This window comes from Quercus robur, chromosome 3 (assembly GCF_932294415.1).
Source record: "Quercus robur chromosome 3, dhQueRobu3.1, whole genome shotgun sequence".
NCBI lineage: Eukaryota > Viridiplantae > Streptophyta > Magnoliopsida > Fagales > Fagaceae > Quercus > Quercus robur.
Genome location: NC_065536.1, coordinates 58969079 through 58988528, shown reverse-complemented (window position 1 = coordinate 58988528; position 19450 = coordinate 58969079). Strand labels below are relative to the sequence as shown.

General features: G+C 33.8%; 1 protein-coding gene and 1 pseudogene across 1 annotated transcript; both read left to right on the top strand.

The window, feature by feature from the left end:
- The first annotated feature begins 4152 nt into the window (after positions 1–4152).
- Positions 4153–4533, top strand: LOC126716433 (60S ribosomal protein L12-3-like; annotated as a pseudogene).
- A 9057-nt stretch (positions 4534–13590) lies between these two features.
- On the top strand, positions 13591–18535 carry LOC126718606 (IAA-amino acid hydrolase ILR1-like 1). Its single transcript, XM_050420901.1, has 5 exons — positions 13591–14044; positions 16632–16757; positions 16846–17160; positions 17285–17413; positions 17817–18535. The coding sequence occupies exons 1-5, from the start codon at positions 13640–13642 to the stop codon at positions 18201–18203; spliced, it is 1362 nt and encodes a 453-aa protein (XP_050276858.1). The 5' UTR covers positions 13591–13639; the 3' UTR covers positions 18204–18535.
- The last annotated feature ends 915 nt before the right edge of the window (positions 18536–19450 follow it).

The following is a 19450-nucleotide window of genomic DNA, read 5'->3' as shown; positions in this document are numbered from 1 at the left end:
ATCTAAGCCAAATTAAAACACAATCCACAGCAGATAATAAAAAGGCAAAGATAGAGAGAAAGGAAGATGCAAACACAAAGACAACACGCGATGTGTTATCGAAGAGGAAACCGAAGCCCTCGGCGTAAAACCTCTCCGCCACCCTCTAAGTGGTAAACAATCCACTAGAAAATACAGTTGGGATACATGGATAGCAATAGACCCTCCAAGCCTAATCTACCTAGTGCACCTAAGCCCTCCAAGCTTCTTACTCCAACGAGGTTGCGCCGAACCTTTTTCTTTTCTAGCTTTCCGGATTCCGCTACTAGACCGTAGCATCAACCAATGAAGATTGGTTCCTTCCTAACTGCTTCCCAAGAAATCCAAATAGCTCTCTCACAGTAATGATAATGGTGAGAACCAGGTTTGGTATAATGCCTCTCAAGGATTTGACAATGGAGAGGAAGAGAGTTGAGGAATTTGAAGAGACTCTAATGTATAGATTGTGGGTGAATCAATCTTGTTTTCCTTTAGGGTTTCTCTCTCAAAATTCTCTTTGAAAGCTCTCTTACAATCGTGGGTAAAAGGGGTATTTATACTAGAGTGGGAGAGGAATGTGAAATGTTAGGATTTACAAAACAGGGGTGGCTCGCGGCTTGACCTCGCGGCTTGACTAAGTCGCGAGATCCAGTCGCGAGATAACCATATGGCCAGTTGTCCTGTTTTGTCCTGTAGTGCTCCAGCTAGCATGACTGTTCACCTTCCGGCATGCTTGGCACATGTGCTGCGTTTGGCGGCTTGCAGCCGCGAGTCACCCGCAAGGCCAAGCCGTGAGTCTCTGTTTTCTTGCACATTCTTGAGCAAACTTCACTCTATCTCACTCACTACCCTTACATCAAACCCACCTAAATACAGGGTTACTAAATGCTGAATTACAAGCAAATTTGGCACGGAATAAAGCCAATTAGATGGTTGAATAAATTCAACCTTACACAAATAGTGTTGCCTTGGCTACTACAACTCACAGAAAGATGGGGGAGATGTTCGATGGGACGGACACTCAAGTGAAGGTCCAGATGATCAACAAGTGTAAGGTTCTGATGACTTCAAGGGGGCTATATAAGAGAGGGGAGTCCCCATGAAGAATGGACCGGAAGAAAAAAGGAGGAACTTAGAACAAAAGAAGAAGAGAGGAACCATAGCCTTTGATCAGAGACAAAGATACACCCTATACATCTTCTCAGACCGTATATCTAATGGACATGAAGGAGATTTTCTTATTTTCAATTGTTGTATGGCCCAAAGTTAACTAGCATGCACTTCGTTAGGACCTAGTTCTGTAACTCACTCTCTACAAATTCATTATTTAGGGCTCCTTGGGCTAGAACCCCATAATTGTTGGGCCTGGACCCCGAACCGTGACCCTACAAGAGGTATTTTGAAACAAAAAAAAAAATCGATCCAAACATAGAAAGCCCCTTAAATAGTAGTATAAATAAATTAAACAAAGCTATAAATTTCAATTGGCCGCTAGTTACTAACGCTCCGTTTGTTTTGATGGAAAACCTTGTGTAAATATATTTTTCCATGTTTTCTAGTGTTTGGTAGCATAAAAAAATATGAGTCAAAGGAAAATTATCTTTGGTCAATATAAAAAGTATGGTTTATTTTTAGAGATTGTTTTCCATTAATTTTTTTTGGAAAACAACTATATCTCATAGCAAGCTAAATAAGGGAAGTTAGGAGGTTGTTTTTTAACTCATTTAAAGTTGCTACCAAACATTGGAAAATAAAATAGTTTTATAGAAAATACTTCTTGAAAAATAACTCGTTTTCTAGAAACGTCATTACTGAAACAAATAGAGTGTAAATTACAAAAGGAAGTTCTTAACTTTTAGTAACAACAGTCTTTTCGTAAGGAAAAATAAAGCCAATGGGTATAAAAGGCATATGCTTAATAGCTTACAATTAATGGAGTCTGAATACCTTAAGAAATAGTAACATTCTTTTCTTTTCGTGTTACTACATTAAAAACAAGTAATCAATGGAGATCTCTCAAATCTGATAAATTCTTCATATCACCAAGTTCCCAAAAGATAATTTCTTTATTTATTTTAAATAATTTGTTTTTTTTTTTTTTATGGAAATTTTTAATAATTTGTTGGTTACACATGGGAGGGGGATTTGAATACTTGGAAAACATCAAATTAATTAAAGATGATTTAGTCTTCATGTGTAAATTTAACCATCAATGTGCTTAATCTTTTTTTTTTGGGGTCAAAGACAAGATTGTTATAATAGAACAAAGATAATAATTATAATATGCAAGTAAAGAACATTTTCCTTGAAGATAGATAGTCAAGGCAGTAAGGAACAGAATTAACATATACAAGAACATGATCATTAGCATTGATGGAGATATATTGCCAATTTGTTATTTTTAGCACCACAAACAAAAAAAAAACTAAGCTACATCAATGGTGCCATTGTTAAAATTTTTAACAAACTTGCTATAGTAAACTGCCATCTTTGGGGCAGTCTATTGTAGCAACAAAGGAATAAAAAAATATTTGTTTATTCTTTGTCTCTTTCTTCTCTCGTTAAAAACACCATTTTCTCTCTTTTTTTTTCCCTTTTTCTCTCTGGTCTTCTCTTCTTCTTCTTTTTTTTCCTTCTCTCTTTTTCTCTCTAGCACCTCCCTTTTTTCTCTCTCGACTGAACCAAAGTGTTTCTTCTCTTTACTCTTGCCTTTGGGTTCGTTGAGATCATTGTTTGGGTTCGTGGTGGTGGGTCAGTATGGGTTCATGGTGGTGGGTCGGTGTCGGTGTCAGTGGGTTCGTCCTCTCTCTCTCTCTCTCCGTTTTTAATATCAATGGTTGGGTTGTGTTGGTTTTGGTTGTGGCAATGGTTGGATTGGTGGTTTGTTGATTGGGTTGTTATGGTAGGTTTTGGTCACAGTGGTAAGGTTGGATTGGGTGCCGATTGTTGCGGTAGTGGTGGGTTGTTGATCGAGCCATGGGTTGCTATGGATTTGGTGGATTATTGATCTGCCTGTGGTTGTGGGTCACATCGTGGGTTGCAATGGTGGTGGGTTGTGGGGGTGGTGGGTCGGCTTATGGCGCGGTTGGGATGGGTTTTGATTGGGGTGGTTTGTGATGTGTTCGTGGTCAATGGTGGTGTGGTTGGTGGGCTTGTGGTGAGTTTTGATTGGGGAAGAAAGGTTTGGTGAGTTGGCTTGTGGTGGAAGAGAGAGAGAGAAAGAGAGGAAGAGAGAGAAATAGATGAAGAAAAAAGAAAGAATAAAAAATAATAAAAAAAATTTAAATGAAGTGCTAAAAAAATAGAACCATTGATGTTGGGTGTGTTATTGTGGGAGGCAATGGCGACTTTAGAAATTTTTCCCAAGGTAGCAAAAGAATAAACAATAAACTATAAGTTCATTTGAAATATTAATAAAATTATTAATTATTATTGTTTAGTTGTTTCATTAATTTGTTTGTCTTTTATAAACTATAATTCGTTATATTGTTATTTCATTAATTATAAATTTATTAATTGTTGTTTAACCTAACATAATTTAATTTTTTTGTCTTTTATACTGTATTGATTAATGAAATTATTAATTATTGTTTATTAGTTGTTTTTCCCAATTAATTATTAGTTAATTAAATTATTGTTTATTAGTTGCACTAGCACACATCTCATCTCATGTGCATTTACTTCCCCCAATTCAAATATCCCACTCAACAGACAAGCCTCATGCTTGATACCCCCAATCACAAGAGCCAGTTGCCAATCAGAAAATTTAACAATCACAAATCACAATACACATTACACTAAAAGACAATTAATATCACACCAACACCAACGGATAAGATAAAGCCAAATTCAAAAGTCAAAAACCAAGCAAAATATTAATAAAGTTAAAGTTTCAACCAATCACAGATAAAAGTTAGTCTTAAAGAACAAAGAGAGAGAGACTCTTATTCATTTCATTTCAGTGATTTCATGTAAAAAGAGAGAGAGAGACTGAGAGACTGAAAGAGAGAGTTAGAGAGAAAAGTTAGAAAAATGAAATACCTCACAATTTCTCCGACTCACTTTCACAGCGCCCCCATAGCTATTTCATACAAGCTCCTCAAACCCTAAGCTCCACCACCAGAGACACAAAAGATGCCTCCAAAGCTCAATCCCTCACAGGTGGTGGATGTGTACGTCCGAGCGGCGATCAGTCCACTGGGTCTCTCCCCAAAGAAGATTGGAGAAGACATAGCCAAGGAAACCGCCAAGGATTGGAAGGGCCTCCGCATAATGGTCAAGCTAACGGTCCAGAACCGTCAGGCCAAGGTGTCCGTGGTGCCCTTCGTCGCCGCGCTGGTCATCAAGGCATTGAAGGAGCTGGAAGAAGATGAAGAACATCAAGCACAACGGTAACATCTCGCTCGACGATGTCATCGAGATCGCTAAGGTGATGAAGCCTAGGTCTATGGCGAAGGATCTTAGTGGGACTGTGAAGGAGATTTTGGGAGCTTAGGGTTTGCTTTAGCCTTTAGTGATTTCTGATTTAGTGATTTGCTCTGTATTGGAGGTTTTTTTTTTTTTTTTTTTTTTTTTTTTTTTTTTTTTAAATATGAGGGTGTTCCTAATTTTTATTGAGTGTGTTCCTAATTTATTTTTACCAGGTCAGGGTGTTCCTAGGAACACCCTGACCATAACGTGGCGTCGCCACTGGTGGGAGGGCTGAGGACTAGGGTATCTAGTCTGAGGATAAACCAGCTAACCCAAGCAAATAAACTCAATTAGACCCCGAGGGTTACACTTACCCGAGGAGAACTAAAGAGCCAAATGATAATTGGCATCCCGAAAAACCCAAGGACAAGGAAGTAGATGACAAAAGGGAAGTACAAGACATGCAGGGGTGAGGGAAGAAAGTTTCCTAAAGGAGACACCTCCCACCTCCGCATTCAATACTCTGCACCAACTTAGTTAGCTGCATTAATGACGAAATGACTCCTGAATAGTGGCTCCACAGCTCACAGCTCTTTCTACCACCTCCAAAAGGCTCCTGATGGGATAAGCATCCAAAGTTCTCCCTTGAGACGTATAGATGGAAGGCTGAGATGTAAGAAAACTGACTATATAAAGAAAGGAACTCCCCAGAAAAAGGGGATGAACATTTTCCAAGAAAAAAGAAACAAGTGTGAGAATAGAAAATTACCCTGTAAAGAAATATCAACCTTACTTATCAATACTAAGTCTATCCTCGAACCTGCCCGAGGAAGAGTTCACACTGAGTTGTTGTTCTATTCGCTCCTATCCGTTACTCTAGTTTCATTAGTCTTAGACTTGTGATTATCTCAGCATTGCACCTAAATTAGAAGCCCACTCTCTTAAAAATTCATTGTTTGGGCTTAGTTTGAAGATCTAGGTTTCACTATTCTAAGTGGGCCTTGGGCTTTTCTTTTTGAGTCCTTATAGTTATAAAGTGGTGTGTTAAAATAAATAAAGTAAGTTTTTAAGAAACTAAAAGCTAAAAAATTCAGCTCCATAAATGCTAATGCTCTAACACCATTACCCTGAGACCATTACTTTACACTCTTAAGTCTCATCAGCACTTTTTCAAACGAACATATTTGGTGAGCATAACAATAAAGGTAATTTTTGCAACACCTAGAAAAAAAGTATGCATTTGGATCCAATCATGTTATATTAAATACTTAATTTGTTAGATTAAATGCATAAATTCACCATCTCCTAATAACTTAAACTTTTAGGACAATCGATAATTTAACATGGTATCAGAGTAAGAGGTCCTAGGTTCAAATTAAATTATTATTATGAATTTTCTTATGAAATTTTTTTAGCCATTTTTGTTTTAATGGAAATGGAAAATATTAAAGTTTAAAAATATATATATGCATTTAATAAAATTTTTTATTAAGGCCTGTTTTTACTTTTTTTTTATTTTATTAAGGTTCAAATTAAATTATTATTATGAATTTTCTTATGTTATTTTTTAGCCATTTTTGTGTTAATGGAAATGGAAAATATTAAAAGTAAAAAAAAAAACAATTAATATGGTTTTTTAAATTTTGAAACTAATTTTTATTTCATTTAATGTTTTTAGTCATCATAACCAAATAGCACATAGCCCACGACTCAACCCAAAAGCCCGATGGCCCACCAGGCTAATGAGTGGCCCGGCCCGATGTTATTGAGGCCCATGGGTAGCTCACTAGCCCAGTAGGTCAGGTTGTGAGCTAGTTTTTATGCCCATGGGCACTCGATGGGCTAGCCTAGTAGCCTAGCCTGTTGCCCAGCCCGTTGCCCAGCCCAATAACTCATAATTCATAACAAAAATATGTTGGAGGTGTATGAAAGATGATCTTGAGATGTTATAGAAGAATTTCTTAAGAGAACTCTCCTAACCACTAAGATACTTAAAGTGATCGTACTAAATATATAATTTTCTAGTAGTCTAGCAACTTTAAATTAACTATTTGACATTTTTTTTATATTAAAGATAAAAATAAAAAATCATTTAAAGCCTTAATAAAAAAAATTAGATAGGTTTCCATTAACAAAACAAAAAATTAAATAGATTTGATGGTAAAAAAATTTGTAATTAAGTATTAAATTATTTGATTCTTTCATTTAAAAAAAATAGATTGATTATTTCTTTATAAAAAATTGATTATTTCCTTATAAAAATAATAAAATAATACGCTAATATAAGCCCATGGGTAGTCCATTAAGCCCAACTCTGCAGCCTAGCCCACTAAAGATAAAATGAGCATTGCCCATGGGCAGGGTCATGAGTTGGGATTTTCTCTTTTGACCTAGCCCGACCCAGCCCATTAACTAGTTAAAAGCCCACTATACCCAGCCCATTGTGTCCATGGACCAAGTAAAAATGGGCCGGGCAGGCCGACCCAACCCATTGATGACCCTTAGTTTTTAGTCAATCAAAATTAACAAAACTGAGATAGAGTGGTTAATTTTATCATTTTTTGAAGCTTAGGATCAATCCTCAATTGTAACTATGAAATTACATATATATATATATATATATATTTATATATATATATATAAAGTAACCGTTTTGAAAATTGACCAATACCTCAATAGATCCTTTTACATTTTGTCCTTTCTTTCTTGTAAACATCCCCCATTATTTGGTACCACAACTTATGATTTTTTTTCTTGAAAACATCCCCCCCATTGGGCAAAAAGTGTCTACCATTTGGTACCACAACTTTTGATTTAGTATTATTGTTATAACCTCAAATAATTGATTTGAAAATTTGGCACTATGTTGTCAAACTCTTTACTGCCAAACACTTTCAAGTCTTTTTCATATGTTGACAATACATATAAATGAGAGGTGTTGCTTTCTCTAGAGTAATAATATTTCCCTGCATGAAAACCCCATCCCAATGTACGGACTGATAAATTAGAGTATTTTATTTGAATTAATTTCGGGACATGTTATATTTCACTATTCTCATTTTCATAATTTATTGAAGTGATTGACTGTGAGTGGTAGACACTGTTTACCCATCACATTTTATATGGATTCATAGGGTTTTTTTTTTCACAATTGACTACATCAACAAGTTGTGAAAATGATCATAGTAAAGTCAGTTGAGTATGAGTATTTTTAGGGATGAAAGTATGTTTTTGTGGGTAGAAAAAAAACCATACCTCCTCGTAATGGATTTTTTACATTGAGAAGAATTATCTCTCACTTCTACAAAATAGAGCCCCAAAATTCGATTTTTTTTTGGTTCATTTGATTCCTATCATTCTGGTCTAGTGTCATATAGAGGATAGTGGGGCAGGTCAATGATTTGATGAGAGAGAGAGAGAGAGAGAGAGAGAGGTTGTTGGGGTGTAATAAATGCAAAGATGACTATTTTACATGGTCGATGCTTCTTTTTAAGTGGGAGATTTGATGATGTGGTGAGGCCGGTCGGACAATCTCCCATAGTGTTGCCTTGTTTGAATAAAAATGATATACCATTGTTGATAATTTCAGTTAGTCCCAAGCTTCATGTCATTGGGGCATGGGCTACCTCATCACCCCCATATAACAATTAAAACTAATTTAAGAATTTGTTTGTTTTGGTGGTTTGAAGCTATTGTTTTTTTAAGTACCAATTTTTTGGGGCAAGGGATCCATGGCCACCAAGTTTTTAAAATTATAATGATAAATATATTTACATGTTTTTAAAGCCTAGACACTCAAAAGTTATACTTGAATCCTCCAAGAATTCAATTGGCCATGCCGAAAAAGCTTTATTTTTATTTGGTGACACTATTTTTAAAAAAATATCTAAGGCAAAGAGTGCTCATATATACATTCCTAACATTAACTAACATCGTAGTATTGTCTAAAACTAATTTAACTTTTCTAATAGCACGAGAAACCATAATTCAAAATTGTTAAAATACTGATTGTCTCAAAAAATAGTTTTGGCCCACACGTAAGAGGGAGTGTTAGAAAAATGTGATTAAATGATTAAATTTATAACTCAATAGTTTAGACTTTTGGAGTAATCGGTAATTTAACAAAAACCAATTAATTAGTTGCTAGTGCATACATGTGGTATAAACATTACATTTGAGATTTTTACCTCAATAAGATATCGTTAAATTGTCAAAAGTCTCATAACTTGGTGATATCATCTTATCTTTTTTATGAGGCAAATCAAGGTTTGAATTCCCCTTCTCATTTATTGAAACAATTAATTAATTTTTTTTTTTAAAAAAATCCAAGGCTAAGTTGTTAATTAAAGTTCAAATTCTCCGACTAATGCCCAAAAAAAAAAAGAAAAAAGAAGAAGAAAAGAAACACACTCTTTATAGCTAAAAAAAGGAAAAGGAAAAAATAGAACTGTGATGTGACGGCCCATAATCTTTTGGGCCTAGTTGGTGCACAGTTAGGTAGGATGTACCTACAGATTTCACATGCAAGTGAATAGGACCACTCAATTACTCAAAACACAATATGGCCTACTTTTCTTTTGGATTGTATATGCATCGTGCCCCGGTCATTCCGGGCAATTTTTGAGGATAACATTTTATTCTCCACGCATTGCATGCTTTTCACATTGCATCACCCACTAATTAATCCATCATGACCACCGAAGCAATAATACGCTATTGTAATGTAATTGACATTGGCCACCATCCAATGCCCCATGACTAGTTTACCAAATCAATAAAAATGAGGTAAATTAAAAAGCACTTATAGTGATACATCATTTAAATAGGATTCGATAGGGTTTGGGTATTCATTAATCACCAATTTTAGGAAATATTTGATGAAAAATTAAAAAAATTATTAAAAAATAAGCCAATTTTTTTATTTTTTCACAAAAAAGTTTCTTAAAATAGGTTTTTAATGAATGCCGGTAGTAAAACCTAATAAATAATTTTTTAAGTACAAATTATGTTAACCTTTAGCTTACAAATTATGTTAACAAACATCTAATGCTAAAAAGTAAATTATCTATACTATATATAAGAGAATTCTCCTTTTTCAACTGGATTTTTATGTAGTTCAAAGATACCCTCATTAATAAATGGTAATTTCATTTAGAAATAAGGTTATAAATGACAACTAACAAATTTCATTTTTAATTCAAAAAGAGAACTCCTAAAATTTAGGATTTTTTTTCCTTTATGTTTAAAAAAGAAATTATAGTTAGTGCTTATTTTTAAAATTTATACTTTTTATTTGTTTGAAAATAAAATATTTCTAAATTATAAATTATAATAGATGCAAATTATTAATTTTTACCCAAAAAAAATATAAGAGCTTTCAAACACGCGCATGCTTAAAGGCTAGTATATAAATAATAAAACTAATCAAGGAGCTATTTGTTTTATAGAAAGGAAGTGAGAGAGAAATAAAAAGATAGTTAAAAAATTATCTTGTATTGGATACTTTAGTCTCACATACGGGTAGGAGTAGGCCTAATTAAGGCCACTAATTTAAAGTATTTGTGCTTTTTAAGTAGAATGCATGGTTCCAAAATATAACCTACCACACACTTGCTTGTGCCTGCTGAAACCTATATTTCGGCGCTCATGTTTCTCTTTTTTCATGTGATATTAGTGAGCAATGTTTACTTCTCAAAGTGTAATTGATTGAGCACTACAGCGCTACCAATGAACCATGCGTTTGATGCGTGAAAAATGTTTACTTCTCAAGTGTAATTGATTCACGTTTCATCTAAGATGTTTGGAGCTTGGACCATCACCGCATTCATCAATGATTAGTTAATCATGGAGATCATATCGATATTCTTATATAAAAAATGCTAGACCACAAATAATCACACAACTTTTCCTACAGTTCTTTACGTGAAAAGTTGTGAGTGATAAAAGAAAAAATGGTGGGTTCATGTAGGTTTACACCTCCACCGTTCATAACTTGACACTTGACGAGTTATGATAAAAGTTGTGTGATTATTTACGGTCCTAGCATTGCTCTTCTTATGATATTCTGCTTCATGGAGCATTGTTGCGGATGCAGCTGAGCAGCACAAAATGAAAGTTATAAACGGTGATGATATTGATGACCCATCACTATACAGAATCCAAAGGACATTCCATTTATTGGAGGATTTTTATGCTTAAGTGCTATGAGATAAGTGGTCTTTAAAGCGTATCTATTAAACCCAAATTTGAACCATTCAGCCAAAAAAAAAAAAACACCCAAATGAACTTGATCCCATGCATGTACACTTTTTGGAACATTATGGGTCCATTTAGATACCATTTATTTTGCTGAAAACGTAAAACTTAAAACTTAAAATACTGTAGCAAAATAATTTTTAAATGTGTAAATAGTGTCGTGGGATCCATTTTTAATGAAAAAGCTGCTGAATAAAAAGGTTTGTGGGTCCCGTGAACAGTGCACGGGACCCACTGACAGACCACTTTCCAGTTGAAATGCGCTTCTCAACATGCAAAAAAGAAAGAAAGGAAATGCAGACGCAAACGTGTCTGGTTTCATCAGTACCCAAACACCACCTATGTCGCCAGTTGGCCTGGTCAACTATGAGTCATTGGTCAAAGTCAGACTATATGTATGTTCAATTATAAGAAGTACAAAAATTATATAAATATCCACAATAAAAGATATAGACATATAAATACGTAATATAATTTTAATTTTAATTTTTAAAGTCTTGTGGTTCAATAATATTGTCCAATTCTCACACAAACAAGTGAGCTCAATTCTTCACACCTTCAACCCCCAACCCCAACACCCCCCCACCCCCACCCCCCCCCCCCCCCCCCCCAAAAAAAAAAAGAAAAAAAAAAAAAAGAACACTGGTTGTAAGGGGAAAAAATTGAATTCTCTTTGTGCAAGACAGCTTATAGTTTATAAATGTATAGAGTCAATAAATGTTCAAATGAATACATACATGGCAAGTCATGGGTTAAGATTTTCTAGGATTCTTAGCTCCTTAATTGTGAAGTTTTAAAAATCTTATCCATTAATTGTAAAATGAGGAATAATGATCAGTTCCATTTCCAAATTGATCCATTTTATGGCTAGAGATCAAGCATTTAAAAGTTTAAATGACATGATTCCATGTACATTATTTGATATAAGAAATAAAATTTTAACAACAAAATAGACTCTCTCCATTTCACTTGAGAAAAAAATAATCCTACTCTTGAAATGAGTGGATTGAATTTGTCATGTAATTCATAATATTCATATATACCAAAACAATTCTGATTAAGGTTTGTTTAAATGTTAATGAGATATATGGAAAAATCCAATCTAATCATTTCAATATGAATTGATTCTAAAAAAATCACTATGAATTAATAGAATACTATAAGTCATGTTAGAATTATAGTTAAATGATCAAATTAACTATTTTTTGACAGTTTAAGCTTTTAGAATAATTGGTGATTTATTATAGTATTAGAGTAATTAAGAGATTCTGATTTTGATTTATGTCTCCAATCTACCTCAGGAGTGTTAGAATTATGGTTAAATTATTAAGTTCACAGTTTCTTAACGAACTTTTATGTGTGTATGTATGTATGTGTGTGTATATAAAGTTATTTGATACAATTAATTATAACAGAATATTTGGTATATATTTATATAACTCAACACAAATTAAAAGAAATATAAACAATACATTTACAAGAAGAAAAATGTCAAATAATTTGAAATGAAAATAAATTGCAAAAGTTACTACCACTTTTAACAAAGTGCTTATAAGTTATAACTAGTATGAGAATGATTGTGATTGGTATGATATCAATAATAAAATAAATAAATTCTTAACTACTTTTTTGTTGTGTTTAAAAATTGGCAAATCTATTTGTAAGAGTAATGTAATGAAGTTTGTAATATTAATAGTAATTTTCATAATTTAAACCATTTATGAAAGTTTAATAATTTTCCTTGTAATAATTTCATATATATCAAGAGATATGATTAAGGATTAATCACAAATAGATTATGGAAGATCTTGTATTTATTTCCTTAACATTGTGATTTTTTTCGAAAGACCAAAATGTCAAATTATTACTAAAAATGCTAAACATGGTAATTTATTTCCTTAACATAGTGATTTATTACTTTTTCTGTTTTGTAAATTTTTTCCCTTACAACAAGTAGAGGAGAAGAATTTATAATTTTATATCATACTCTCCCCTAGAAAGAATCGGAAAGGGTTCAATAACTCATATATTATTGTTTTACAAAACTTATCTGGGTTGAACAGGGTTAAAAATAAACATCAAACTTGACTTTAATTTTGTATTTTAATTTTAATTGTTTTTGTTGATAGGACAAACTTGACTTTATTGATTGGACAAGATAATGGATTCAAACAATGTAAATCTAAATTAAAGATTAGTCACGGGATAAAATCAAAGTGGTTATTTATTAAGATATATTTTTGTCATGTGATGCATGAGCTGTAATTGTATTGTCCTCATATCACACGCCTAACATAATTTTCCTCCATCTATTAACTGTTATACTAAAATTCAACTTTTTTTTTTTTTTAATAGGTAAAATTCAACCTTAAGAGAGAAGAGAGAAGAATGAGGATTAAAGTTTTTTTTTTGGTCTTTTTCAATTTTATATTTTATCAAGGGTCCAGTTAATGTACATTAATTATTCATTTAAAAAAAATTTATGAAAAATTAAAAAGACTGTCAGAAAAATTAATTTTATTTTTTTTACTTTTTCATAAAACATTTTCTTAAATGGTTTATTAACATATGCTCTAAAGTCATTCATTAATAAAATCTTATTATCAATAAGTCTAGGCTTGCCGAAAATTTTACATAAATTTTCACCTTCCTCTTTTCTTTTGTGTTTGTGGTAGGGCCAAACAGGCGTGTGACAACTCTATACAAATAGTTGCGAAAAAAATTACAAGAACTTATAAATTTTTTTTCTTCAATAAATTCAATGAATATAATAGAAGTAGAAAGATTTGAATTTTGAACGTTTTCGTAAAAAAATGGTAGGAGACACCGGTCAAAGCTGTTAGCACTTAGCACATTGGAAGGTAATTAGATTACAACCTTACTGTCTTATGAAACTATAAATAGTTCCTACTTCTCTTAACAATCATCCACAACTATAACCGCTTAAGCCAAAAAAATGTTTTGTCCTCAGCTAAGCCACATGGACTTTCTGCAGCTCATATTCCTAATCTCCATTGCCATACCCCTGAGCTTTTCTTTGAACTTCCAAGCTGATAGCCATGAGAATAGCTTGAATTCTCATACAACTTATCAAAACTCTTCCTTGAGAGACCACATACTTGGGTTGGCTAATGATGCCAAAACAGTAGATTGGATGAAGAAGGTGAGGAGAGAAATTCATGAGCACCCAGAACTTGCATATGAAGAATTCAAGACAAGTGAGGTCATTAGGCGTGAGCTTGATGAGCTTGGTGTTAAGTACCGGTGGCCTGTGGCACATACAGGCGTAGTAGCTACCATTGGGTCTGGTTCTCCACCCTTTGTTGCTCTTAGAGCAGATATGGATGCTTTGCCAATTCAGGTCAGATTTTTTTTTTTTTAGTTAACTGTGCTGTTTTGGTTTCTTTCTTTTTTTTCTTTCTATTTGTGTAATTATTATTATTTTTTAAAATTCTTGAGTTGGACACAAAGACATGATTTACTTTTTGGTTTCTAGTACTTTGTAAGAGTAAATATGTACGTTTTCCTTAACTTTTCTATTAATAATTTTCTCTGCTGCTGAATATTTATAATTAAGAATACATGCATTAAGAAGAAAGAGGGCCTTAAACCATCTCTATCGTCCGAGCAGAAAACTCAAGCAGAGAAGTTGGAGATGGTTAAAGGCTCGTCCCAATTACAAAAGGATGCTCATGAAGCAACATTAAGGGCCAAAAAATTTCAGATTCTTGGGTACAAGCCAAGGGCGGAGGGAGACTTGGACTAGGGGGGCAATGGCTTCTCCTATTTTTTTTTTTTTAATTAATATATACATGGTCACCAATTTTAGCAATTTTGTTCTATAAAATCACACTTTGCCCCCCCCCTTAATATTATCATTGATTCATTTAGGAGTACTACTCTAGTCACAAAATTTTCTATAACATTTTTACAAACTGTTGTGGTAGTAAACTTTTATTGGTTTGCATCTGAGCTCATTATATCGCATTTTTACTTAATAACTATTCACCACATTAATAATTTGTAAAAAAAAAAATTTGTAATTTTAGCATTTTCTTTAAAGGCTAGATCTAAAATCTAAAGCAAAATAAATGAGCCCAAAAAAATTATTCAACAACAAAAATTACCAATAGTAAAGTTAAAAACAATTAAACTTAATCAACCAATTTTATCTAAAACAAACAACTTGATTCTTTAAAAAATTTTAAACAAAATAATTTTGTTCATACCTGGATCCACATGCAAAAACACACAAAAAAAACTCATTAGCTGTTAAGCAACCGACCCAGAAACTAAAGTCATTATACGCAACAAACAGTAAAACTGTCTCGCTAAGTTCAAGTTCTGGCTTCGTCCCTGTTACAAGCCAAAAAAATTGAAAATGTAGGGTGGTGGTTTGACATAGGGAAATAAGACAATTGTACCATGTGCTTTGCGGTATTGTCAACTAATGTGTTTTGTCAATCAGCCAAAATTGGTGATTATCTGGAAGTCAAAAAGTTCCAGATTTTGTATAATTGTAATCGTTTTCATCCACCGTTGCACGTCTGTTCACTCATTGGTACATGACTTATGGCATTTCTTAAAAGATTAGAGCACGACACGCCTGGGGGACAACAATTAATTTAATTAATATTTTTAATGAATAATTTAATTATTTTTGGATATAATATGTTCGTTTTAGGTTTTAAAATTAAGTAACAATAACAAAATGCTTGAAACATATTTAAAATTAATTTCAAGGCAATAATAAATAGCGAAAAAGTAAAATAACACCCATAAAATGTTTAAAGAAAACTTTGCCCAGACTTTCACCACAATTAATGATTTGGTTCAAAAGAAAATTTAGGGACAAAAGGAATCACTTAGGAATAAAACCATCGTCATAGTTGTGGACAGTGAAATAAGTTTTAGATGTTTTTGGATTACGGTGATGTGATGCTACTTCCTCTAACATTCATTAGTGGGATTCACCATGAATGTAAGGAAGAAGCACCACCGTACTCCAAGAGTATCTAATAATTTTTCATGAATTGTAATAACACCCTCTTAAGTTACCCAGAAAAGAAAAAAAAAGACAGCATCCTGTTTCATTGGTCGTGGCCCTCGTGGGGCAGTGTATAAAGAAGAGGAATTAGAGGTGGATACATATCCTTAATTACGGGGTAAACTATGATAGTGATAGGATAGCAGCCTATCAAGAACAGGACATGGCCTATTTGCACAAGTCTGAGTAGGCTTTTAAGATAAATTAAGAAGAATATATGTTACACACACACATATATATATATATATATATATAAAAGAGGAAACAACATTGAATATCTAACTTTAATGTGTTTTTTCACTAAAATTAGATATGGTTTCTTGGCCTATATACAATGTTATATGCAATCCAAATATAAGCAAAGATTCTGATGATTTGACTCTATTAAGGCTTCGAAAATGTAAAGTATTTCAATTTTTATTAGCTTGTGAGGTCTCTTGATGTCATATTATATTAGGAACTTGGGATCAAGTCTCACCTTCATCAACAAATGGGAGAGTTTTCCTCCTGCTATGTAGGTTATAGGTCAATGGATCTCTTATAAACCAAAGAAAGAAAAAAGCCTTTCCCTTCTTAAATTTGAATTCTAAAGGCACAAAGGGATTTTAAGAGTTCTCCTCTTGCTTCAAATATCACTAATTATCCTAAAAGATTTAACCACTAGGAAATTGTAAATTTAATCATTTAACCATTGTTCTAAGACTACCCTTGTTACAAAACTCTGTTGTCAAGACTCAGGGCTGAGTATCACAGACCAACCTATCTCTAATGGTATTTCTATGACTCTCCTACGAGGAGGAAATTATGGACTTTATCTGTTGTTCAAATTCTGACGGTATTATTCTGATTTCAAGAGGTGCAGTGCTATGTGTTGTCTAGTAAAATGTATGTTCTTGTATAGGAATTGGTAGAATGGGAACACAAGAGCAAAGTAGAGGGCAAAATGCATGCCTGTGGGCACGATGCACATGTAGCTATGCTCCTGGGTGCTGCAAAGATACTGCAAGAGCTGAGACACAAGTTACAGGTCTTGTGGACTCTGGACACATCTCTAATTTCTTAATTTTAGTATATTTCTGTGTTCCTCTCATTCACAAAATCACATTTGAATGTAGGGTACTGTTATTCTTATATTTCAACCTGCTGAAGAGCGTGGGGAAGGTGCAAAAGACATGATCAAAGAAGGGGTGCTTGAAAATGTAGAGGCCATTTTTGGGTTGCACTTGGTGCAAAGGTACCCTGTTGGTGTTGTTGCATCACGTCCGGGAGAATTTCTAGCTGGGTGTGGCAGCTTTAAAGCAAAGATCAGTGGGAAAGGTGGTCACGCGGCAATTCCACAACAGTCCATTGATCCAATTTTGGCTGTATCAACGTCAGTAATCAGCTTGCAAAATATTGTGTCAAGGGAGATAGACCCCTTGGATTCTCAGGTATTAATAGTAATTTTATAATCTGAGCCCTCATGAAATGAATTGGTCGTTTGGTTTACACTTTAATCTACAATGGAGTTGAGTTTTCATACATTTTATTACAAAAAAATGTAATATACTGTAGGTGGTTTCTGTTGCCATAATCCAAGGAGGGACAGCATTTAACATCATCCCAGAGTCTGCTACAATAGCTGGGACTTTTAGGGCTTTCAGCAAGAAAAGCTTCCTTTCTCTCAGGGAAAGAATAGAAGAGGTAATTCACCTACCTACTTTGCATAGCATTGTAGGTAGTTAATATGCATAGCATTGTAAGGTTTTTGCATTTTATGAAACAATATATCTGGGAGACAATTTTTCACAATTTCCTGCACAATGGCTGAAATGGTATGTGGTGATTGGTGCTAATAAAAATTCTGTCGATGATAAACTCATGTGAAAGTGAAATTGCTTTAATCACAAGTTGCTGTGTCAATAGCTATTAAAAAAATTGTGGAGTATTCCGAAAATTACTCTTGTGAAGATCCAAGAAAAACCAAATGTATATATAGGTCAGTCACTTGATAGAAGGCTACATATTAACTCAAATGGGTACTAAAAGTATGAAGATAGGACATTTTTGCCTATGATTATTTTTGAGTTTGATTTCTTTTTGCCAGGTTATAAAAGGGCAGGCAGCAGTACAGCGTTGCTCTGCTGAGATTGATTTCTCAGGAAAGGAACATCCCACAATTCCCCCAACTATAAATGATGAGAAAATTTATGAACATGTGCGCCTTGTCTCGAGTGAGATAGTAGGAGAAGAAAACACAAAATTAGCTCCTTCCTTCATGGGGAGTGAGGATTTCGCTTTCTACTTGGATAAGGTACCTGGATCATTCCTATTTTTAGGCATAGAAAATGAAAAGATTGGAGCTGCATATCCTCCACATAGCCCTTACTTTTTCATCGACGAGAATGTACTTCCCATCGGAGCAGCAATGCATGCAGCATTTGCACATTCATACCTTTCAGATTTAACAAGGAAGCTGCATTCTCCTTTCTAATAATAAGGTCCTATAGACATTTTTTTTTTCTTCACATTCTTCTTCAAATGATTCTTTTTAGGTGGTATATTACAATTAATCATGCTCTTTTTTAGCTTTATTTACAGCCATAAAAAATTTATTTTAAAAAAAAAAACACTGCTATTGAATATTGTTGGTTCTTATCCAAATGTAACATTTTGGACATGGGGGTCCACAGAAAATGTTGAAGGCGCCCAAATCCAACTACCTAAACTATACATACCTTGATGATGATTGAATAGTGATACACTGTTGTATTCCACTTTGGCCGTTGGGCAACCCCAGAAATCAAAGTTCCAATTTTTGACTAATGAGAATTCTTATTAAGGAGCATATTTTTATTGTAAGATCGTCAACAAAAAAAAAAAAAAAAAAAAAAAAAAAAAAGCATAACAGACACAGATCCCACCAAATTTTATACTTCAAAAAAGGAAAAAAGGAACTGAGAAGATTATTTCAAGTGAAATGCCAAGTATGCAAACACCAAAAACCAAAGCACAAGTAAAAAAACAAGGGATCAAATATTTAGCTCAGAAATGTAGCAATGAAAGCAAGTAGTCCAATCACCATGGATGAGTATGGGAGGTTGCTTGTAGAGCCACTTGGGGGAGGAGCAGGAGGAGCTGACATGGACGTTCCAGGAGGCATGACCATTTCATCGGCCATGTTTCCGGTCATGCTCACACTTCCCGGCATGCTTCCCCCAGTTCCCTGTGCAGCAATGACCATAACCAAAACCGCGAAGCAAGCAACAAAAATTGCTACTGTGGAATGAGAATCCATATTAATTTATAGTACTTTTGATGATGAACTGGTGTTTTTGGTCTGATAATATGTTGCTTCCAACTTCCATAGAATGTATAGCCTTATATATGAACGGCTACCTAGGCCAGTTGGCCATTTGGTTTGTCATGGCCAAGAAATGTACAAGTGGTCAATTTCACTTTGTGATGCAATGGGCGTTGAGATCGATTCTATTTTCTTTGTTTATATATTTTTAGGAGAAAAAAAAAAAGAGGATATACTTAGAATTTGTGGAAACCTATGTAATTATGTTGCTAGCCCGTCGAGAAGACCAAAGTAAAGGATACATCTCACCATGTTTTACTAAGTTTTGTGAATTTTGCTTTGTAGTGGGTTCGGACCTGCAGTTCTCACTTAGAAGAATGAAACTAATTACTTGGATAAATGCAATTGGAAAGTACAATATTTGAGGAGAATTCTTC

Excerpts from the sequence above, each read along its gene's own strand:
- LOC126718606 (XM_050420901.1), top strand. The coding sequence starts at position 13,640 with ATGTTTTGTCCTCAGCTAAGCCACATGGACTTTCTGCAGCTCATATTC. Across the intron at positions 14,045-16,631 it reads TGGATGCTTTGCCAATTCAG|GAATTGGTAGAATGGGAACA; the intron begins GTCAGATTTTTT and ends GTTCTTGTATAG. Across the intron at positions 17,161-17,284 it reads TAGACCCCTTGGATTCTCAG|GTGGTTTCTGTTGCCATAAT; the intron begins GTATTAATAGTA and ends AATATACTGTAG.